The following is a 23,642-nucleotide window of genomic DNA, read 5'->3' as shown; positions in this document are numbered from 1 at the left end:
CAATAAATCAAACAACCATATAAGGCACAAACTTAAAACTAATTTCCCAAAAGGGGAAAAGTGACACTACTCAATGCTCAATCTACCACAATACACAATCAAGCTAAATGGTCACACACACGCACGCACGCACGCACGCACGCACGCACGCACGCACGCACGCACGCACACACACACACACACACACACACACACACACACACACACACACACACACACACACACACACACACACACACACACACAAAGGGTAACATGTAAGCTAGCCCACGGGGATTGTCTGCCTGGCTTCCCCAGCCTCTTATCCATCCTTTAATTTGAAAGCAAGGGGAGAAGCTATTTTGATAAATTAAAACACTCCAATGACAACCGGAGAAACTATAATTGATCCATCATGTCCTAGTTAATTGCCAAATCTACTCTTAACCCTGAAAATATACGCACCCGACTATGATGATGAATCCTTTATTCAAGATGTTTTTATGAAGGTATCAGGGGGACAACAAATTATACTTGTAGTAGGCGACTTAAATTTTTGCTCAGATCCTATATTAGATAAGTCAACCACAACAATATCCAAAACATAAGCAGCCAAAACCACTTCATCATTTATGAAAGACTGACTGATGGTGTGGAGACAGATGCACCCTCAAACTAGAGACTATTCGTTTTACTCCTGCCCCCACAACTCTCATACCAGGATCGATCTATTCTTATTGTCAACACAGCTAATTCATAGAACACTAGAATCGGAACACTTATCTGGGACGCTGTCTGATCATTCACCTTTGACCCTATCTATTTTGATGCCAGAAAAACCAGCAAACCAATATAGATGGCGTCTGAATCCTACTCTTCTTCATAGACCAGACTTCTGCCAGTTTATTAGGGACCAGATAAAATAGTTTTGAGACAAACTGCGCCTCCTCCCCCAATAGTTTCATATTATGGGACATGCTAAAAGCTTATTTAAGAGGACAAATAATATCTTGTACAAAGGGTATCAAAAATAAATATATAGCAGAAATATATGAGCTAGAAGCAGATATTTTGAAATTGGAAAAGGAGTTTCAACAATCAACAAAAATAAATCGAAAGGCCTTAGGCTAACTACAATTGAATAAATATACAGGAGAGGACAGCTTCCCCCCTGAGTTCTACAGAGAATTTAAGGATCCATCTTATAATGGATGTGATTAATTTAGCATCCAAAACTCGAACTCTCCCTGAATCATTCTCTACTGCCATAATCACTGTGATTCACAAACAAATAGAGACCCATTAAAGTGCTCCTCTCTTCAACCCATTTCATTATTGAATTTAGATTTTAAATTCATTTCCAAAGACCTGGCAAACAGACTTGGCTAATACTTGCCCAAATTAATAAACCCAGACCAGAGTGGCTTTATTTTGAAACGTTCATCAGCCAATCATTTATGCAGACTCTTCAATATTATCCATCTTACAAAATCTAAAACTGAGCCTAGTGTAGCTGTAGCATTAGATGCTGAAAAGGCCTTTGATAGGCTAGAGTGGCTGTATATATTAAAAGGTTTGGGCAAGTTTGGATTTGGCCATTTGTTTATCGATTGGGTGAAAACCCTTTACCATAAACCCAGAGCCAAAATTACCACGAATGGACAGATTTCGACAGCATTTCCCTTGAGTAAATCAAGTTGACAGGGCTGCCCTCTGTCTCCAGGACTTTTTGTCCTGGCTAATGAACCACTTGCTTAAGCAATTAGACGGGATCCAGATATAAAGGAGCTCAGAGTGGACCAAATAAATCACAAGATTAATCTCCTGGCAGATGATATAATTCTGTATTTAACAGACCCGGTTAAATCTCTCACTAAATTATAGATGCTACTAAACACCTCTGGTGCTATTTCAGGATACAAGGTCAATTTGGAAAAAAAGTGAAATTATTCCACTAACGAACTTTGATTACACTGAATACCAACAAACAATCTCATTTAAGTGGCTCCCAAATATTAAATATCTGGGAATAATTATAGATTAGGACAACATTTATTTATACCCATGACTCTAAATTACAAGATTCTGGAGACTTAGCATGACAGAGGAATCCAGCATCTGGAAGATTGGTACGCAAAAAGGACTTCTTGTCTTTTGAACAATTGAAGAGGAAGTATGACTTGTCCAGGATAACTTTCTTTTGTTATCTCCAGTTAAGATCTTTCTTGAGAACCAACCTGGGCCCTGGTATGACTCTACCTGGTAACTAATGTGGACAAATTACTTCATGAGTGAAATGTATTCCAATTTACTTCTAATATGTACTCCATATTGCTGAATGAGAGCCCAAAGCCAAGATTACATAAATCCAGGGTGAGATGGGAATCGGTATTCTAACTAACCTAAAAAAATAAAATAAAAAAAAAATAATAATAATAACAACAACAAAAAAATTCCCCTCGGGGATTAATAAAGTAACTACCTAACCTAACCTAACCTATAACAATTGATGAACAACTCCGGTCAGATTTATGTCAGAACAGTTTGTCAGCCACGGTTAATGCCCGGAACAGACTTGTTCACTATAATTTTCTTCATCAACTGTACCTCACCCCACAGAAGCTACATAAATCCAAACCTGAATTGTCAGAAATGTGTTTCAGATGTGGTATGAAAGTTGGCTCCTTCCTACACTGTACCTGGCTTTGCACAAAGGTGAGGCCCTTTTGGCATGACTTTTGTAACACCTTGACTAAGATCACAGGGGTTACCTTTCCGTTTGATCCTGAACTATGTTCACTGGGAAATTTCACAACTCTCAACAACAGATCTTAAACAAAGTCCCAAATTAAACCTGCAGAAATTGCTTTATGTGTGGCCAGGAAATGTACAGCAATGACATGGAAATCTGATTCCCCTACTCTCATCGACAAATGGTCTGTGGAAATTAACAGTTGTATTCGTCTTGAAAAGATTACATATGGTCTCAAAAAAGATATAATAATTTTTTGTTTTAATCTGGCAGCCTTATTTAGAGTATATTGGTACACCACTAACAGTACCATAGGACTGTAACTATTTGGAGCTTTGAGCTAAAATATATATTGTGTCATTGCAGTATCTCTTTGTGCTGTGTCACTCTATGCACTGACTTTTTTGGTTGGTTTGTTTGTTTGTTTGTTTTGTTTGAGGGGGAATTATTTATTTACTTTATTTATTTATTTACTTAATTTTATTTCATTAGTTTGTGTATTTTTCTTTCTCAATTTGTAATGTAATCTTCTGCAATGTTTAATGTTCGGTGTTCTGCACGTTCTCTTGAATTGTTAAAATGTTTGAAAATAAAATATTCCCCCAAAAAACCCAGCTGTACGTATCCAGCATGATATGGCCTATACAACTGATGTATGTGACTGAATCGACAAATTGGTTCCATGAAGCAAATTACTGTGTGTTTACTTGCAATGTCGGGTGCAAAGCTGAAATTGAGGCGATAATGTTTGCCATTGCCTGTGGGCAGGATAATTTTTATTTACAGATGGGCTTACCACGCTGATTTGTAAAAGGGAGAAGTAGCTCGTTGAGAGGGGGAAATGGAAAATACATGAAATTATGGATGCCCACTCCTTGTTTCTCAACCAGTCTTTCCCTACGTGTTTTAAACTGAAGTGCCTGTATGCATCTGCTCTGAGGGGGTTTAATTCACCAACAAATAACACTAATTCCAGGGAGACAAGTGACTGTCCATTTTGACCACTTACGTGTTCCAAGCCATAATAACCTGCATGAATGTCGACATCACAATGGATAGGTTTGCTTAATAAGAAGAATAAACCTGTACAATAGTCATAGCTGGAGGCTAAACATTTCTCAGCAATGACTTGAAGCTGTCAGATCAATGAAAGAAATGATCCGCCATTGAGTTGGTAACCATTGTCATAGCTGACACTTTCATCTGTGAGATAAAAAAAATTGTTTTGTTAAAAGGGATTTCTGTAAAACGTATCATGTCTGATATTATTATTATTGGGATTAGACTAAACGTTTTTACTTTAATGTAATACTACAAAATATGTCTCCCACAAATTGGTATAGAACGTGAATCTCTGAGCTTTTGCTCAAAGTGATGTCATTTAATAATTGGGTTGATAATGTAGGCCGTTAATACAGTAAATACACCATATGACACACAAACGTTCTTCATTACTGGGCTCTGGTGGCTGTTGATACATGACCTACTTACTAAATGTGTCAAAGGATAAGCAGACTTTGACCTTTATTCTGGCAGGACTCTGGCACTGGCGATAAACTGTGATGCCTAAAATGTCATCGTATACAAGTTACAGAATTGTATGTTAAAGAGATGTGTACCACAGAACAAATTGAGGCTGGTTTTACACTATAAGCTTCAGGAAGAATTTAACCTGTGACGACTTTTGCTTACCACATAAAAAACAAATTTCTATTGAGATTATGCTCTCCCAAATTCATGATTTCTGATCAACCAGTGGTTAAAAGAATCAACAAAATTATCAGTAAAATAAGTTTTTTGTTTTACACATGACGCGTTCACATGCAGTGCATAACAATGGAATCTTGGCTTGATTATAGGTATTAATATGCTACAACCAAAGGGCTTTCATCCAGATGGTCCCTTACTGCTTAAAATGTGCAACTTTCCCCAAAAACATTTCCACATTTGAACCCTTTACTGCAGTGAGCCAGGAGTGTTGTGAGAAAGTCAGCATCTATTTTAGATACTTTGTGTGAGTGCAACCCAAAGAATGATTTATTGAAAAATATTATCATGCTCCTCTCTGTGATTGTTTTCCTGGAAATCAAGTTTGGGAGTTTAAGAATAGTTCTTTGCTGCAGCAAAATTGAGCCATAAGCCTCCTGTGGCTCCAAGTTTGAAGTAATTTGGTAAAACATAAATAGGCAATATATATGTACTGTATGTGAGCTTACATCCCAATATCATAAATCACAAATTTGAATCAGGGGGCTTTACAATTTGTATTTTACACTACATTGTTTATCCTTATTCACTCGACTGAGATGAACAAAAACTACCTCCAAAAAACCTTTATCTGGAAAAAAAAATGTTGGAAACCTCATCTGAGCTGAGGTAGGCAGGTCTGAAGAGAGAAAAAAACAAACACCAGAATATAAAAATACAGCCATCCACCTGCAGCTCTACTCTGTCGTAAGCTCTTCCATCTCTGAATCACTTTGACAATATAATTTATTATGAGCAGTGGTGTGCTGGCTTTCGGGCATAACGGGAAATCTTCTGATAGGCAGATGGACCATCAGATAAATCTATAAAGGTTTTAACTTCATCTTGTCTGCCTCTTTGCTGGTCCTCTCTGTGTGCCTGTCATTCAGAGTGAGCAGGAGGTCTGGCTTGCAGGCAGTCTGATCCAAGCAGTGAAGTACTGGGTTAAATTTCTTTCCCAGTACACCTTTCATTACCAAGGCATTACCAGACCCAAATTCACCTTCCATTAAGGATTATCTCTGGTCATTGCATCCTGCTGGGTGTAGACCTCGGGTTAATTTTAAAATTATTGGAGCAGCCTTTAACCAATTCGCCCCATTTTCCGTATTTTGCGCGCCAAAACTCTACCACCGTTGAGATTGTTCGAACCATTTCACTGTCATCACACTCAGCCACCCTCACTGGTCGCTGATTGGTCGGCTGAGAAAACCTTAATGCGAAAAGGTGTTTCCAGACTAAAATCACAGCAAAAAATGATTCTGTGAGCAATAGTCAGGCGAAGGTGGGCTACCTCCAATTCCAACTATTAGCAGACTTTCTTTTGCACTCATGTTTTGATATGTCTATTTTCCTCTTTTTGGGTTGCTTTTCCAGTGTAGGCAGTTGTTGCCAGCTGCTGAAATAGCAACTGATGTTTCTGCAGGATTTTTTTGCCGTTGAATCCGGCCAACTATCTGTAGGGACGTTTGCAGAACAGCCAATATGAACACCCTCTCTCTGAAATGACCTATGATTGGCCCCCATCAGTGGCTTGATTTTCTACAACCTGAACACTTATAATACAATAAACTAAACGGTTATGATGTAACTTTTGCCCAGTGATGCAAAACAAATGCCCTGCCTATTGCAACAGAGGAGTGATCCCCTTTTCTATATTGGACAGACATGCAATACATATAATCTGGCAACTTTCAGCTGCGGACAACCAGAAGGGACTTGAGCTACACTATCTGCTCACCATGGAGACCTGGAAAGAGGACAAGCGCACAATAATCAAATGTCACACACTGACAGATGAAAAGACTAAGAAACCATACAAACAGTGGCAGAGACAGAGCCGAGCGCAATATTTACACAACTGACAGAGAGAATTTAGGAATATGCAGATGTGTGGAATTTGACACATCAGTGCCCTCATTTGAGTTGATTTAATACTCTCAGACAAATTTACAGAAATCAAATTACCACATCAGGAGCCAATCAGACAATGGCATCAGTCACTGGCCATTACATTAGTTTAAAATGTAGGTTCTAAGAGTGGAATGATTTCCTTTTACTGTTCTGGTGCGTATTTATGTTTCTATTTTTGTTGTGAGATAATAATATTTAAACTGTACACTGTGTCAACATATGTGACGGAATCTGAAGACTTCAGCTTTGGATATTTGAATATTTGTGATACTTTAAGTTGTTGATTTTATGATTTAACCCTTACTTTGTAAACCTTGCCAGAAAGTGCTGTACAGGAGAGCTACCCTTTATGTTACACCCTCTTTTTCTCCTGTTTTTAGGTGTTGATATAGGAAGCATTGTAAACTTTTTAACTTTACTTTTATTGTGGTTTTGGTTTCCAGTCAGTGTTGTTTTGTTTATTATTTTGGCCTGCGCTCCTCCTTAAGTCAAATTTTGCTTTAAAGACTAGTAGTGGTAGGTTGAAAACTTGAACATGACTTCTCAAATCCTTCATCAGGTATATATTACTCCCCTTTTCCCTGGAACAAAATCTTGAGTCAAAACAAATATGCATTCAGTTGGTTTCTGCATGACAGCAATGGGGCACCTACTACTTCACATTTAATCTTCCTTTTCTGTTTCCTCTTGAAAATACATTTGGTCTGTCACTGTTGAGTCAATTTTCTGTGTGTCTGTGATGAAAGTGAATTGCGTGTCAGGATGTGACTCAATCTGTTAAAAGCACTGAGTCTACTCTTAATGTACTTGGAAATTGACTTCTCACCTCTCTTGGCCGCACAGCCAAGAAGAAAACCTGAAGTCTAAGATGTAAAACCACAAGTATTCCTTATATTCCCGGTGCTGTGAAACATCTTGCACCAGATGACTAAATTAAAAATGTCATAAACCGTGTGCCACTTGATAATACCCAAAGCAAATAACAAATCAGTTTTAATACTGTTAATGAGAAGTTTCTCCAGTGAGAAATCAGAGCAAAGTAATGGTCTGCTTATTCCTCTTCCTCTCACACCTCTCAAAATTTTTTTTAGTTTTTTTTCCCCTTCCCCTTCCTGTATTGAAATGAGATATTAGCTATGATAAATTCGAGTGCTGCAGTGTAGGACTGGGAGGGGATGTTGATGTGCTTCACCTGTAAGCGAAGAGGAGCCCCCGTGGTTCAGGAATGGATGAGAACAACGCGGCTGAAATTGTCGCTGTCATTTTGCGCGTCAGAGCGGATTAATGAAGCGGAGAAGCAACAGCTGCAGTGGCTGCGGTAGAAACAAGCTCAGTGAGATCCTTATTAACGCTCAGTGGTAACCGATCCTAATTGAAGGTAAAATATTTAGCGTCTAAATTGGTAGAATTCGGATTTATTTCCTTTTTCTTCGGAGCAATAACTGGGTAAGATCATACAATTAGAAGAAGCTGTGAGTATGTAACCATGAGAAAATTACAGTGCATGATGATTGGAAGTTGAATAAATTATTCCACTTCCATACTGGCGTTTTTTTCCTCACCTGCGTTATATTTGCTGATAGCCTACATTCTTTGCTTTCCTTTTCCATCCTTTATTGTTTATTAGATTGTGATCACTTTGCACGCTTCTGAATACCAGGTAAAAGCTACATTAGGTGGCGCTTGGTCAATGAATGAGCGATAATGTGCTGAATGTGCCAGGAATTCCCAAAGAACTGCTGGAATGATGTGATAACATGTTGCAGGTCCATCGAGCCCACAACATCCGTCTCCTTGTGGCATTAATGAAATATAAATAGAGTCCAACGAAAAGAAATTGGATACATAATCATTTTCTTTTCTCAGTTTTCTCAGTTTAAGTTCCAGTTGGAGATGCAGATGGGCAGGAAAGACGCACTCTAGCCGGGAATATCGTCTTGCTTTTCACTGTGCGCCCCATAAATCAGACCCCGGGTGATCATTATGTTCCACCAGCTGACGGATCAAACAGTGAATGGCAGCTGCCAGGAACCCACCTCAGTGTGCAATAAGAGCGCAGATGGAAACGCGCTTCAGCTGCCTACTTTCTCCACCGCCGCCAAAGTCAGAGTAATAATCACCTTCACTCTGTGCGCAGTGTCAGCTGTTTGCAACTTGGTTGTACTGTGGGCTGCCAGCAACGGCGGCAAGCGCAAATCACACGTCCGGATCCTCATAATGAACCTGACAGTGGCGGACCTGCTGGTAACTTTCATCGTTATGCCGGTGGACGCGGTGTGGAACATCACGGTGCAGTGGCAGGCGGGAGACGTCGCCTGCAGGCTGCTGATGTTCATGAAACTAGTGGCGATGTACTCCTGCGCTTTTGTAACTGTGGTCATTAGCTTGGACAGACAGTCCGCTATCCTCAATCCTCTGGGCATCAGTGAGGCCAAAAGGAAGAGCAAAATCATGTTAACCGTGGCCTGGACGATGAGTGTGATCCTCTCACTCCCTCAGGTAAGCGAAACATTTTTTTGTGTTTTCCCATACAACTTCACGTCAATTACCCTTTTACACTCCACCCTACATATTATGCTGTTTAGAGAACATGTCCAGCTTACCCATGGACCATTGCTCTGACAGATTGTAAAGAGGTTCGTAAATAATGTATTTGCAGTAAATGCACCACAAATTGTCATATCATATTCCCTTCCCACAGTATCCAGTGTTTCCTTTAACTGGAAACTGTTATAGCACTACTGTTCATGAGGACCAGAGCAGGTTAGTGCAATAATTCAACATAAACCCTTATTTGCTATTTCATTATTGATATAATGTCAAAGTGAACAAAGAACTCATCCGGTATACTGGAATCGGGTATACTGGAATCAGGTATACTGGAATCAGGTATACTGGAATCAGGTGCTGGAACGATGTTGAGGAGTGAGCAGAAGTAAAATAGGTCCACTCAAAGCTCCCTAAGCAATTTGTTAATTGACAACAGTAAATGAATTTCATTAGGTGAAAAGACTTTTAAATTATTACCCCTTTATGTGTAATTTAATTGCAATTAATTTGAATTTAACTCAAGTGCCTTCTATATTATATGGCTAGGAATGGCTACTGCCTCACAACCTGCGCCAACTGCCTGATTGAAGTCCCATTCAATAGACAAGAGTCGGCTTAATTTTTCATATAATTAACTGAATGAGTAAACAGAAAATCATATCTTGTTTTAATGAAGATTCATGCTCTTGACCACTGAAGCCACGAAACGTGTCTCTTGGTCAGCTGTGTTGTACTTTGACCTGGTTTCAACTGTCTGAAACAGAAACATGATTTCACCCCAAAAAAATTACACCAAAATTGCACTGCATGAGCATATCTGTACGGTCAGACCCTTTGTTGCACCATTCCACCCATCTTAGCGCAACCGGGCTCGTGTTGAGCCACAAAAATAGCAACTCCACAAAAATGCAGGAAAAAATGCCCCTTGTGCTGTACCAAATTGCAAAATGCTTGGATCTGCGCTTTAACCAGCTTGCACTGATACGAAAATAGGGCCCACCCTGTAAATGCTGATGAGATTTTCTAAGATTCTCTACATGTGAGACTTTTCTCCTTACAAAAGTGGCTAAACTTCTGGGGAGGCCATTGGACATATGACTTATTACATAGAAGGAAGTCGAGGTGGATGGATGGGTCAATACAATTCTGGAGACCGAGTTTGTTTACTGTTACCAACAGTCAAGGTGCATTTTCTATTACCTTGTCATTTGCAAGTGACTTTAACCTTTCAAATGTTAATTGTAAAAAAAAAAAAAACCAAACCTTTACCACAGTGATTGTGGTTAAGGTTGTGTAAACAGCGATTTGGTTTAGACAATCTGTTGTTCTGTCCACTTAGGTGAAAAACACCCATTAGTGTTGGTAATGAAATATTTTATCTTTTGATTTAAAGGGCTTGTTTGGACATGTTCACAAAAAATTGAAATGATCATTCAACATTTTGACAAACACGTTTGCTTTCTTGCCCAGAGCTGAATGAAAAGATCAACACTGTCAAATGTGTCTTCTAAATATAAAGCTACAGCTAGGAGATGGCCATCTTGCCTGCCTTGGTATAAATTTAACAACATTTGGCAAATAAACATCCACAAATCCAGATTAAACAAGATAAGCAGATTTATTTAAATTTGAAAAGAGCCAGGCTGATTCTGTCTGTTTACAATCTTTATGCAAAGCTAAACCAACTGTCTCCTGGCATAAGCTTCATATTTTGTAATTGTTTTCATTATCTTATCTTGCTGTATATTTATGCAGCTTGTTTTAATACTTTGAGTTTGTATTTCTTTTTTTGTCTTTTTTACTGTAAAGCCCTTTAACTGTCGAAGGTGCTATAAATAAAATTTACTATTCTATTATAGGTATCAATTTTCTCATTACACTCTCAGCAATAAAAGTGAAAGACCCTATTTCCTGTTATTATTTAAACCAAGAAGAGAGATCAGTTTCACAGGATGTAGAACTGAACAGGAAAATGAACAATTGTATTATGTGAGCAGAATTCTGGCACTTATTCAAGCATTTCTTTTGGGGGTAAGGTTGTAGCTCTGCATAGGGCTTTATTCTCTTATATAATTCATTGTTTAAAGAGCACACCTGATAATACACAACAAGCAGTTGTCTGCCTCAATGATTCACCATTTTAGAGTTCAGAGTTTTCATGTTTTCTACGGCTGCCTAGACCAATTTGCTGTGTTGGAAATGGTGGATGTGATCTTTGCGTGTCACAGCCAGTATTTGTTTTCTTATCCACAGGTGTAGAGTAGTGATTATCTTGGCCACTATATCTAACTAACTAAAAGTCCTGGAGCTCCAGAGCCCTTCTCTTGAAATAGGAATGTAAAAGACGACACACACCATTAACATGAAAGGTAAAATAGGCTTGTTGAATTTCACTGAAAGGGGAGATGAAGGTTAATTTAAATTTAAATCTGCAGAGGGAAACAAATAGACAATATTCAAGTAATCAAGGAAAAAAAAAATCTCGTGAAACATAAGAAATGCAGCTCGCTCACTGAATTGGCAGTGTTGCTTCCAATGCAGTTTGTGAAAAAACAATTTAGGAAAGCTAAAAGGCACACTTTGCTTTTATTCATGTTGCACAGCAAAACACCCTCATCTGTTATACAGGGTTTCATTGTAAGACTTGAGTGCACACCCATGCATTTTTCGCAGCACCTAAACCACTACAGCTTCACTTTAAGCTTAATTTGCCCACAACCCCCCACCACAACCTCAGGACCTAAGCCCCCCGAAACCTATAAAAAAAACAAAACCTGTTATGTTCAAAGTTTTGTGTATAACTGAAGTAATTGAAGTTTTATTCTTGAAACACAGGATGCAGGACAATCAATAAGGGGTTTGCGTTTCTCCAGCATGTATAAGCACACGGTTTAAGTCACTGGTTGCCAAAATGCATGTAGCCTGGTGCACTTTAAAAGGCACAACACTATATTAAGGGATCCTTATTTCTTGACTACTCTCACAATATGAGAGTAGTGTTGAATTGATGAATATAAATGTTCATCAAAGATTATAATCCTAGGCTAATTTAAAGCACCTGAACACATCTAAATCAGCAAAAAAAAAAGCTGATGCACGAACCCAGTACATGAGCTCAGTGTACGAAGTCAGTACATAAACTGCAGGGCATTGATAGTGCATAAACTCTCTATATAAATCCAGTAGAGAAACAATGCATATGTTAAATGCAATAACTTAATGTGTTGACTCATTGCTTAAAAAAATGAATAAACAAAGAGTACATTAAATAGTGCATGAAATAGTAAACAATAGGGCATAAACAACTCATTAAAAAAAAACAAATGCATAATGAGCTGTAGTGTTAACTTTTCTATGGACACAAAATGTAAATAAATAAACAAATCATTTACTGTCAGTGCCACTACAACATGTAACATTTTGTATGTTAATATCAAATAAAATTATGTTGTAGACTATTCAGGAACCAAATAAACACAGCTCCTCCTGTGTGCATCTGGCTGTGGCTCAGCTCAGCATGAGGATGATTAATGCAGTAGATGAATGAAGCATATTTAGAGATCACAGCACCTTCAAAACTTAGATATACCAAAATGATTTTGAGCTTCAAATGGAGAATTTCAAAGTAATAGAGGTTCACCGTTCAGAGTTTGAAATATATTTTTTCCTTCAATCTATTTAACTGACATGTTTGATTTCCTCAGCCACATCCAGTGACCATGGACCGCACAGAGTAGCAGAGGTCCAGATGTAACTAATAAACTTCTACTATACACTGTGTATTTTGGACTATTTGATGATAGAGCCATAGCTGAGAATACAGTCCATAGTCATGTCCTCAGCTTTTTTTCTAGGCATTTGAGGATTTTAATAACTCAAGAATCTGCTCATATTCTTTGATTACAGGCATAATTACACATTGTGGGGTTTCCAGAGGTGGTCCAGATATTCCACAAGCCAATATCTTTCAATGTGAGACTGTTCTTTGTAGGGGCCATAGAAAATACAACTCTTATACAGTGACAAAGTCAGGAAAAGGTGGAGTTTGGGGCAGATTGATGGCTCAACAAAATGCTGGTTTAAAACAGAAGACCCTTCATTCACCTTTACCAATAGAGAATGCTGGGTTGTTTTAACGTTGAGAAAAATAGTTCCCTTTCCTGAACCAGGTGATTATTATTGACAGTGAAGGTCCTTTTAATCATACAAAATTAATCTTGCCCTTGTCCTTATTGACTCACTTTTGAGCTAAAACAACAGCAGGGATTTGCAACAGCACAGGCCCAGAAAAAACATGTCTTCTTTTTTACACCGGTCTGAGTCGGCCTTGATGTAGTTATTGTATTTTGATGTTGAATTTGTGGAGGATTTACGAGCCGGAGAGCTGACTCAAACCATTGACATGAAATCTGAAAAGAAAGCTACGACTGCGAAATATCTGTAAAGGAGAGGAATAAAATCAACCAATGTGTACGAGTTGGTGGAATACATCGGGTGTTAAATCAATTATCATCACATTCCCAAACAGAAAAAAAGGAAAACTTTCGTCAAAAATGGGAGAAAGGTTACCTTGAAACTTTTGTTTTTTAATGAACTGATTTGACATACTGTTATTCTAATTTGAATTAGTGAACCCCTGCAGTGAATTATAATTTTTAATCGCATATTGAATTGCCAAATAAGATCTTAATATATGTTTACATATTTGCACTGTTTTGCAGTGCTTAATATATGTTGAGTCTCTAAACATCTATTGTAACTCAGTTAAGATTAGAAATGTGACCTCTACCAGTATTCACAACTCGCAGCATTTGGCTTGTGCTCTCATTATTTCCAAAGAGACTGTGTAGAGTGATAAGCAGTGTTGCTGGTTTCATGACAATCCAGCTGCCCAGCATCAGATGTGTTGACATTAAGACTTTAAAAAAAAAAATCTTCAGTCTGAAACAATATGGATTTAGCTACTGAGGGTGTACATAGAGTATCCTTGGAGTGGTGACAAGAAAGACAGATATTCGAAGGTTTCCTTTTTCATTTTAAAGAGTCTGAAAGGAATTCGAAGTCCTGTCTTAGCCGCTCCTGCTGCTGTACATCTGAAACCTTATTTTTTATTGGTCACAGCAACAGAGGTGATTCCTGCTGCAAAAAAAACAACAACCTGTCCTCTTTATCTGCAGGTTGAATCTGTAACCTATTTTTCCAAATAGTGCCTGTCAGTGATGTCTGCCTTATTAACTGTAACCCAGTGTGTACAGTACAGTGTAACGCCTTTACTTATGCACTGCAAGGAAATACAATGAACAGCTGACCTCTGACAAACCATTCTTCAACAGTTCTTTGAAATGCAAACAGTTCTAACAAAACATTTTTCCTCTATATTATTTTTTATCTTTGAAAGATCAAAAGGAAAGAAGTCCCTGCAAACTATTTTGCATATTAAAGTGATGTTGCGGCAATTAGGTCCTTCAACTTTCATCAGACAACAATCAGAACAAATCTAAACCCAGAGCCTTTGATTGATGTACAAAAAAGATTTGTAGGGATGGTTTTAATTTTTAACTCATGCATATCATCATTATTTAATAGCTTAATGACAAAGGAGCAGGGGGACCTTTAGTCACCTGTATCATCAACAGGTGTAATAAAGGAGCTGCTGGAACACTAGACTGAGTATTGGGGTCTTTCAGTATCATCTGTCACTGTCTTTGCTGTGGAAGGTCACAAGATTGAATCTCAATTTATAAATGTAATATGGTCACAGAAAAAGTCAAGAAATAACTGATACATGGACATATAACACTATCATGAGACATAAAAGCAAAGTTTCTTACACAGATGTAGCAGCCATTTAAAGATATTTCTCTTCTTTATTTGATAGTTGAGTTGTTAGACTACAGCCATGAAATGAAAAAGATATTTCATATGAAAATAAACCGCATCTTTATTTATTTCACTTGGGATGCTGTGGTGATTTTACCTTGACCTTCACTTGTCAGTAATTTTAATCCCATATGGAGCAAGTATGTGGGTAAAGAGGTATGATTGTATTTGCAATGGATGTCAGAAATAATGGTATCCTATGGAAAGTGTAAGTCACACAGAAAGATGTCAGTCTGTGCTTCATGTCTGCATGTTAAGTCCTGACTGACTTATCACTCAGAACTGTGACTTTTGACTCACATTCACCTCACACAGTATCTTTACTTCACCTTGAAGTCACCTGCATCTACCTTATGAGTGCTTTTTCACTTTGGGATTTCTTTTGACTTTGCATCTATGTGTTTTGAAGAGAACTGCCTGTAATTTCCCCAATGCTTAAAATGTCATCTGCAATCAATTTCTAAGGGGCACAGTGAATATTTAATTCCCTTGCTCGCCCTACAATGTGAATCCCATCCAAATTGGTCTGAAGCTATATATAATCAAGCTTTGCAACACAAGTATCACTGGGATCACAGTGTGATTTGTGGTACAGACAGCTGGAGCCCCTCAGCATTGGAACATGTTGTCCAAGACATTATTTCATGCAGTGGCTAAAAGGCAAGTGGAAAGGATTCCAGCTGTGTAGTTGATTTATAGATCATAGCATGAAGCTTGGTGGGTTCTTTGCCGAATGACTTGTGGATACCCTACTACTCCAACTAATGGTAGTACTAGTGTAACCCAATGAGAGCTTCATTATATGCTTTTTGCCTTTATTTGACAGAACATGGTGGAGCAGCAGACAGGTAATGAGGGAGGGAGAGAGGGATACAACAAAGGTATTATGTATTATCCATGTATTATTTTGATTTACTTTTGAAACTTTGCTATAACGTCTAAACAGAAAGCTTCATTTCTTTCAATCAGAAAGTCTTCTTAAAGAGATCAAACTACTGCAAATGAACCTAAGTGATATGACAGTGAAACCACTTCAGCCTCTGTAAGCTAGACAGCAAGCCAATTGTCTTACTTCACCTCATGCATGTATCACACCGTAGAACATTAAGATGATTTCCTGGTGGGAAGATTCCTGCACCCAGCAGCTAATCTTCTGTCTTTGTGTTTGTCCTCTTATTACAGGAGCGATTAAACACGGAGAAGATTTAATGTTCCAAGAATAATTACATCTTTCATTTAAATAAATGTACACTGTTTATATGTAAATAATAGTCCTCCGCACAGCTGCGAGTTCAATCATCAATGCTGTGTTTGTGCTGAGCTGAAGCAGGAAAAAAATGCAGAGATTGTTATTCAACAGAAAAATCCAGTGTTCAACAGGGATGTTTAATTTATTAAAAGTGAAAGAACCATTCATTTGACTGAGTGACACCTTCAGGTTTGCTCATTATTTTTCATTCAGATTGTGCCATTCATATCTATCTATAAATATATATATAGATAGATATGAATGGCACAATATATATATATATATGAATGGCACAATTCCCTGGGTATTTCATGGCTGAACAGTTGAATAAAGTGTGGAACATTATTCAGGTGATCAGTAACATCTTTGAGTTGGTGTCCAGCTGCCTATTAATTGCAGATATATATACACATTTAAATATTTTTAATAATAATTTATATAAATAGCTTATATTCTAATGTGCCATCTTAATTTCTTTTAATTGGTCTGAACCTTTCAAAAACTGCTATCACACTGCAAACAAACTGAACCATGGTTTGATGTGAAGATAGACCTCCTTTGTTGGACCACCTGTTGGTCCAGACTGTGGTCCACCCTAAGATGTTTTCCTTTTAAAACGTACAACTCTGGGTACAGTTATGCCCAGTATCCACACAACTTTAAAAAAAAAAAAAAACTTTTAGCCTGGATAGGTGGTCGTCTCTCTGGAACATTTTAAATTGTAATGTGTTAATCTAGAGAACGTGGACAAACAACATATTTTGTTGTTTAATTTGGTGGACTTGTACAGTCCTACTGAATCAGCTGACCCATCAATAATTCGATTCTGATTTAAAGGGCATTAGAAAACCTCCTCTTGTCTCATCCAAGATATATATAGGGATTGACGCATCCCTGATGATGGGTTGTTTTGTCTTTTTCCATACAGATGTTTATATTTCACAATGTGACCATCACAGTCCCAGAGAACTTCACCCAGTGCACCACCCATGGCAGTTTTGTCCAGCGCTGGCAGGAGACCCTCTACAACATGTTCACTTTTATGTGCCTCTTCCTCCTGCCTTTGGTCATCATGATCTTTTGCTACACACGAATCCTTGTTGAGATATCCAGTAACTGTAAGTCTGTAATGCTTTTTATTTTTGCAAAATTTGCTGTCAAATTATGTTTTCTGCAACACAAGGAGTTGGTGCATGATAGTGATAGTCTTTTCTTCTCTTCTAGTGCTATCTAGAGATGTTCATCTTCGCCGTTCCCACAACAATATCCCCAAAGCTCGGATGAGAACTCTTAAGATGAGTATCGTTATTGTGACTTCATTCATCATCTGCTGGACCCCGTACTACCTGCTAGGCCTGTGGTATTGGTTGTTTCCTGAAAAAATGGAGGAGACAGTCTCTCACTCACTGACTCATATGCTGTTTATCTTTGGCCTCTTCAATGCATGCCTCGACCCCATCACCTATGGCCTGTTTACCATTCATCTTCACAAAGGTCTGCAGAGAGTTCGCCGAAGATCACATTCAAGGACTGAATTAGAAAACAACACTTGCCTTATACAAATGACTCGCCTGTCATTTCACAGGCACATCGGCTCAGGTGGCCACAATACACAAACAGAGGTGAATGACAACAACAGCACAAAAGACAACTCAAGCCCTAACATCCCAGTGACCAAGATATAATAGCTTAAAAAATGTCAATATCATTTACTGTTTTTTTTTTTTCCTCTTTACAGATTTTGCTTTGAAATGCTGAAGCTACACAAATTTGTGAGATAAATCTCTTGAGTTCTATTCCATTGATTTAATCAGTGTTGTATGATCGCCCTGGTTTGTTCATCCTCCGAAACAGTGGCATATGCTGGATGCCAGTGATCCGATTTTGACTCAAGACTGCACAGTAATACATGCCATTGCTCTCATGCAGCATTTACAAAACCACTATGTTTTGCTGAGAGCGAAGCAGTACATCAAAGGGTGTCTCACACACTACTGATCTACGGGAGACTTGTGGGTTTCAATTTAGGTTGAGCTGATGATCAATCACCTTCAAGTATCCATAAATTCACTGAAAATGCACGTTCCTGCACCACTTGGTGACATGGGTTTACAAGAGAACTTTGATTGTCAATCAACTCATTGGATTTACACTATCTCACACACACTCATACACACTATAGACAACTACCAGGGTTTAGTGAGTAAGCCTATCATTTCTTGTAACATTTCCTGTGTGAAAGAAACTACAGAAACAATTTGTGTGCATATTATTAAAAAGAAAACATTAGACCTAAACTCTTTGATTAAAAACCTTTGCCACTCTGATAAAATGGAGGTATGTCACAGGGGTAACTGATGTGTAATGTGATGTCTTACTTTGCTGTTGGTCATATTTACATCTTTGATTGATTTTTTTGTTTTTGTTTGCGTCAGGACATGGTCCTCTGCTAATCATCAATTGTTGACTGAAATTTGCTCTTAATTATCATTCATGGGGTTTTGTACGCATTGTAAAAAAAAATTTTTTTGTTCCATTACAGCAATGACTGTTGTGTGATGGTCATATTTAACCATTACAGCCTTTAAATAAATGTTATGCCATGCAGTGTTATGTATTGAATGTACCCGTGCAGCTTGCTGTTAATGTCTTTATTGAATGCTTAATTAGTCCAAGATCAATTGTGTGTCTACTTCGTTGCACAAAACTCCTACTGGAGATAACGTTCTATAAAGTATCCAGTATTCAGCATGCCATTTGGATATTTTATGCTAGTATAAGTGGTATTAGCTAATTATGTTGTGAATTGTGTTGCTTTCTGTGGCCAAAAAAATTTGATAAGAAAACCACTTAATTTAAAACTTTGCAGTTCAGTACTATTGGAGTGTTATCAGTTTATCATCAGTGGTATCAGATTATGTGCTTATCCAAAATGCTGTTGCATTACCAACACTCCATCTCCTCAAAAAAGAGTGATCAATAACATTTGTTTCCATGATATTGCTTCTTTTCTGCAGGTAATTCAAGATATTGTAATGTGTTTATTTGTTGAATAAAAAACTGAGAAGCTTGATCCAAGTTGGAGACAGATTTATCAGAGGTTTTTTGTATTTATTGCCCTTCATCCTTAATTATATAATATATTGCTGCATTCCCTAGAAGTCTGAGACTGAGAAGAAATGTCCAGAAACTGGTAGGGTAAACAATTTCAGAAAATGTTTTTTTTCCCCGAGTTGTTGAGAAACTTTCAATCAGACTGTTTTTCTCTTGAGTGCATTATTGGCTTCTGATCAAAATCAATCCATGTAAACTGAGCAAGCTCCATCTATTGACAAATATAAAATATGATAAAATGCTACAACACAGCAAGAGTTTTCAGTGAGATTATTTTCTTGTAATTAAAAACTGTTTCCAAACTCGAGAACGAAATGTAATCTTGGTACTGTGAGTTTACCTTGTCCCTAACCCTGCTATTATGTCTGTGGCCACTGACAAAAAGTTTCCAGCCCAAGTAAAAACCTCAAAATGTTGCATTTATGCAGTAGGTGTTACAGCTGACTGGACCAGAGGCATGAAAAAACTGCCAGATTTAAATCGGTGGTTAAACATTAACTGTCTACCATCCTTAATCCCATCCTGAAGCAGTGGCAATCAGGTTGTGATCAGGCTATTGCACAACTACTGCACTCGGTGAAGAACAATAATCCTATAATAAACCGATTTTCTCTAACCGTCATAAAATTATGAAAAGCAATTACAAGGTAATTAGATACAATTTCATGGAAGAATGCATATCGACAGTGTCTCTCTTTATTTAATTGGGTCTTTAGTCAGATTTAGCATTCACTGTAAAAATCATGAACTAATCTCCTCTGATATGCCCACTGCCAAAAATGTGATTTTTCTTAAAGTCTTTATTAGAAATTTATAAAATGAAAAAGTGCGGATGATTATATTAATCCAGGGGCAATGTTCATAAAATCTTAAAAGATGGCATTATGTCAAGATATTTCTGGATTTCACAATCATCACTTAATCTCGAGTGGAACTTTACTGTGGTTTATTAATATAAACCTTAATCCAAAAGTAAAAAGTTACTCCCACTGCTATTTACTATCTAAAGAATTGTTATTTAGCCTGCAAATGAATGTTTCAGCACACCAGATGCAAACCACTTTTAGGATGGGCCACATTCTGCATTGACCATACCCGTAGAAAATGGTTGTCCTTTAATCAATAAAAAAAAAAAAGGATCCACAGAACTGATCTGATTATGGGCTACTATCTTTAATGAATATGGATATCAAGCAACATTCGGAAGCGTGAGCCTCCTATAGTCCTGGTCAGAATTGTTGGCATCCCTAAGTTTGAAGAATATCTACAGAAATACAAAATTTAACCAATTGTGGATAACAAAAATATTTCAATAAAATGTCCAATGCTACTTAATAAAACCATAACCAAAAAAAACTTGAAAAGAAAAACTGAATAATAGTAAAATAATGCAAACATAATGGGCTTGATTTACTAGGATCTCAAATACAGGGTACTAAATTGCTTGTTTATTCCAAAACTTTGCATATTTATTTTGTACCCGTTTTGCGGATGATTTACTAAGAGTAATTGCGTCTTTACTTTCAGGTGCAAATTGCTCTATTGAAATGAGGGGTTTGCGTAAAGCCATCGTCCACTGGTTAATGCAGGTATTGGGAACACTCAAAATTAAGCACCTGGGAGTCTTGTTTTTTTTAAATTTCGTTTAAGGAACTCTTCAAAAGGGTGCCAATAATTGTGTTCAGTGTAGATCATTTTGTGTCTGTATCTTTTATTTCACTACATCAAAGCATTTTTATTTTACTATTGTTTCATAACTTGGGACATTTCATAAAAAAATTCCAATTAGTCAAATTGGGTTCATTTGCAATAATTTCTGCAGATAATAAAAACCCTGTCCTTAATATTCAGATGTGTCAATAATTCTGACCAGGTCTGTAAGTATAAAAATTCACCTCGCTTCAGACGGTACAAGCATTTTCATATAATTGAGTTCTCTTATACACTGATTTCTATGCCCTTTCTCTCAATTCGGCACACTGCTAAGTTTGGTTAACATTTAATTGCTATGATTCAAATTCTTCATTTAAACCACACATCTATGGTGTTGACAGGGAATACATGTTATTTAATTATCTGTAATCTCATAGCTGCCGCCACCACTGCCCTTCTTCCCCTTCGTTATGTGCGCTTTCTCTTTAACCTGTGGCCCAGGCTGTCTAACAATCAGTGAGCTTTGGACTGATAATATATATATATATATGTATATATAACACTAAAACAGTTATTTCTCTTTAGATTAGATTAGACTTTATAAATCCCACAGTGGGGAAATTGTGTTAATGAATAAATACACACACACACACACACACACACACACACACACACACACACACACACACACACACACACACACACACACACACACACACACACACACACACACACACACACACACACACACACAAATAAAATAAAATAAAATAAAGATAAATAAATACAGCTTGGACGATGAATGGAAAGTGACAGGTGCTGTGGAATGAAATGACCAGTGCAACATTATTTTATTGTGGTGTTGAGAAGTCTGACTGCTGTAGGAACAAACGACCTGCAATAGCGCTCTTTCCTACACTGAGGATGAAGCAGTCTGCCACTGAAGGAGCTGCTTAAAGCTCTTACAGTCTCTTAGAGGGGGTGAGAGGTGTTGTCCATGATCGATGTCAGCTTGGCTAAGATCCCCCCCCCCTATGGACTCCAGGGAAATGTCCAGGACAGAGCTGGCCCTTTTGACCAGCTTGTTTATTTTCCTCCTGTCCCTCTCTGTATCTGCACAGCCCCAGCACCACCACCGCATAAAAGATGGCAGACGCCACCACACATGGTGATGATATATTGCTCTTTATTCTGCATGTCCCTGTCTCTTCCCCAAACCTCTTAACATGTCCAATAAGTTTATCCAGATCTTGGTATGTAACTGAGGTAAAAATGCTTTACTGCCACTCCATACTAGACAGATGATGAATAGGTGACTATCCAATAATTATTTTGTTCAGAACATCGAATACTTTCTGTACCTAACAGAACATGCCACTATCTTCCAGGAATTCCAATGACCAAGTTATTCAATTTAATTTTATTCACAGTCCATTATTTCACTTTTTCAACTGTGTCTCTATACCAATTCCATCTTCTCTGTTTTGTCATCTTCCAATATTTGGCTAATTTAGCAATTTAAAATGATACGTCATATAATGTAGTGTGTAGTAGGCCTTGTCCTCCCTTCTCCTAAGGAGCACATAGTTTACTTCATTAAATCCTAGTTTTCTTCTCTTCACGTATGAACTGTTTAACATATCCTCACACCACTAAAAGATAACAGCTGGTATTGTGATTGGCAACATCATAGTTGCCATATGATTGAATTGATGTACTACTTTAATTTGTATGTTAACTTTTCCCCACAGTGTAAGTTTGATCCTCTCACACTTGTCAAAACCTGCTTTAATTTTTTATAACATGGATTCAAATTCAGGAAGGGCAGCTCTCTCTGATCTTAACAGAGTCTGATTTCAAGATACTTCATGTATTTCTATGGCCTCATAATTATTCTAATTAATTGTGTTGCCTGAGAGACTAGAATACAACTGAATGGTTTTCATTAAGCACAGCTCAGATTTTGTCTGTGTGAAGCAATAGTTTGTGTTCCTGGCCAATGTCCTCAAATCTGTTGATATCATTATTCATCCTAATATTAACAGCCAATGTTTTTAGAAAATGTATAAACAGCCTCAGGCTCAGAGAACAACCATGATGGATCCCAAAAAGAGGGTGCTATAACCCCATAGAGTATCATTGCAGTCTTTGGTTCTTTAGTATCTTAACCCACTAAGAAAGGTAAGGACCAAACTCAAATGTGATAAAGTGGAGAAAATAAAGACCTTTTTTCTTGCTAACAAAATTGGATCTGTGCTTTATAAAGCCCACTTACTGTAGGAGGAATGTATAAGCACTTCAAATCATATTTCACAGTCCAGTTTGAGAAGACAAATGGGACTAAAGTTAAATGGGTCTGGTATGTCTCCTCCCTTCTTGAAAATTGAATATATGCAGGCTTCATGTTTATGGCACATGACCTTTTTCAAAAGCCTCCTGATAAACCCTCCACAGAACTGGAACAAGTGTCCATATGCTCCATAAAATATTCCACCGATCCATCACAACCTGGTGATTTCCTAGTTTTCATGAGAGAACTTACCTGTCAGTCAGTGTTGTAGAAAAGGAGTTCTTGCTCCCTTTAGTTACTGTAGTACTGATAATGTCTACAAATTCCGGTAGAATTGCTACAATACTTTATTTAAGTCTTTAGCAAAAGTTGTTCATCAGGCTGAAATAGTGTTTGAGGAGTCCTTTTCTTTCACTTGTTTGGGTAATATTTTCACTTGCCCCAGTATTTTGCCAAATCCATGTGTATTGAACTGCAAGAGTTTAAATATTTCCAATTATAATGTCTCTGCCACC

The 23,642-nt window shown here is 37.6% G+C and overlaps 1 protein-coding gene across 2 annotated transcripts; it reads left to right on the top strand.

Moving 5' to 3' along the window:
* Nucleotides 1-7,732: 7,732 nt before the first annotated feature.
* On the top strand, nucleotides 7,733-19,136 carry gnrhr4 (gonadotropin releasing hormone receptor 4). 2 transcript variants are annotated; one of them, XM_069708746.1, is made up of 5 exons: nucleotides 7,733-7,837; nucleotides 8,258-8,890; nucleotides 16,999-17,188; nucleotides 17,295-17,692; nucleotides 17,809-19,136. In XM_069708746.1, the coding sequence occupies exons 2-5, from the start codon at nucleotides 8,375-8,377 to the stop codon at nucleotides 17,818-17,820; spliced, it is 1,116 nt and encodes a 371-aa protein (XP_069564847.1). In that variant the 5' UTR covers nucleotides 7,733-7,837; nucleotides 8,258-8,374; the 3' UTR covers nucleotides 17,821-19,136. The 2 variants fall into 2 exon arrangements, with proteins under 2 accessions (XP_069564847.1, XP_069564846.1); XM_069708745.1 differs by having other exon boundaries at nucleotides 17,295-19,136.
* The last annotated feature ends 4,506 nt before the right edge of the window (nucleotides 19,137-23,642 follow it).

The sequence above is a fragment of the Brachyistius frenatus genome, unplaced genomic scaffold, assembly GCF_029030835.1.
Source record: "Brachyistius frenatus isolate BFR_SWC_R1_liver_20210118 unplaced genomic scaffold, ASM2903083v1 Contig_77, whole genome shotgun sequence".
Lineage (NCBI taxonomy): Eukaryota > Metazoa > Chordata > Actinopteri > Embiotocidae > Brachyistius > Brachyistius frenatus.
Note: the sequence above shows the minus strand (reverse complement) of the source record. Positions and strands in the feature narration are given on the sequence as shown.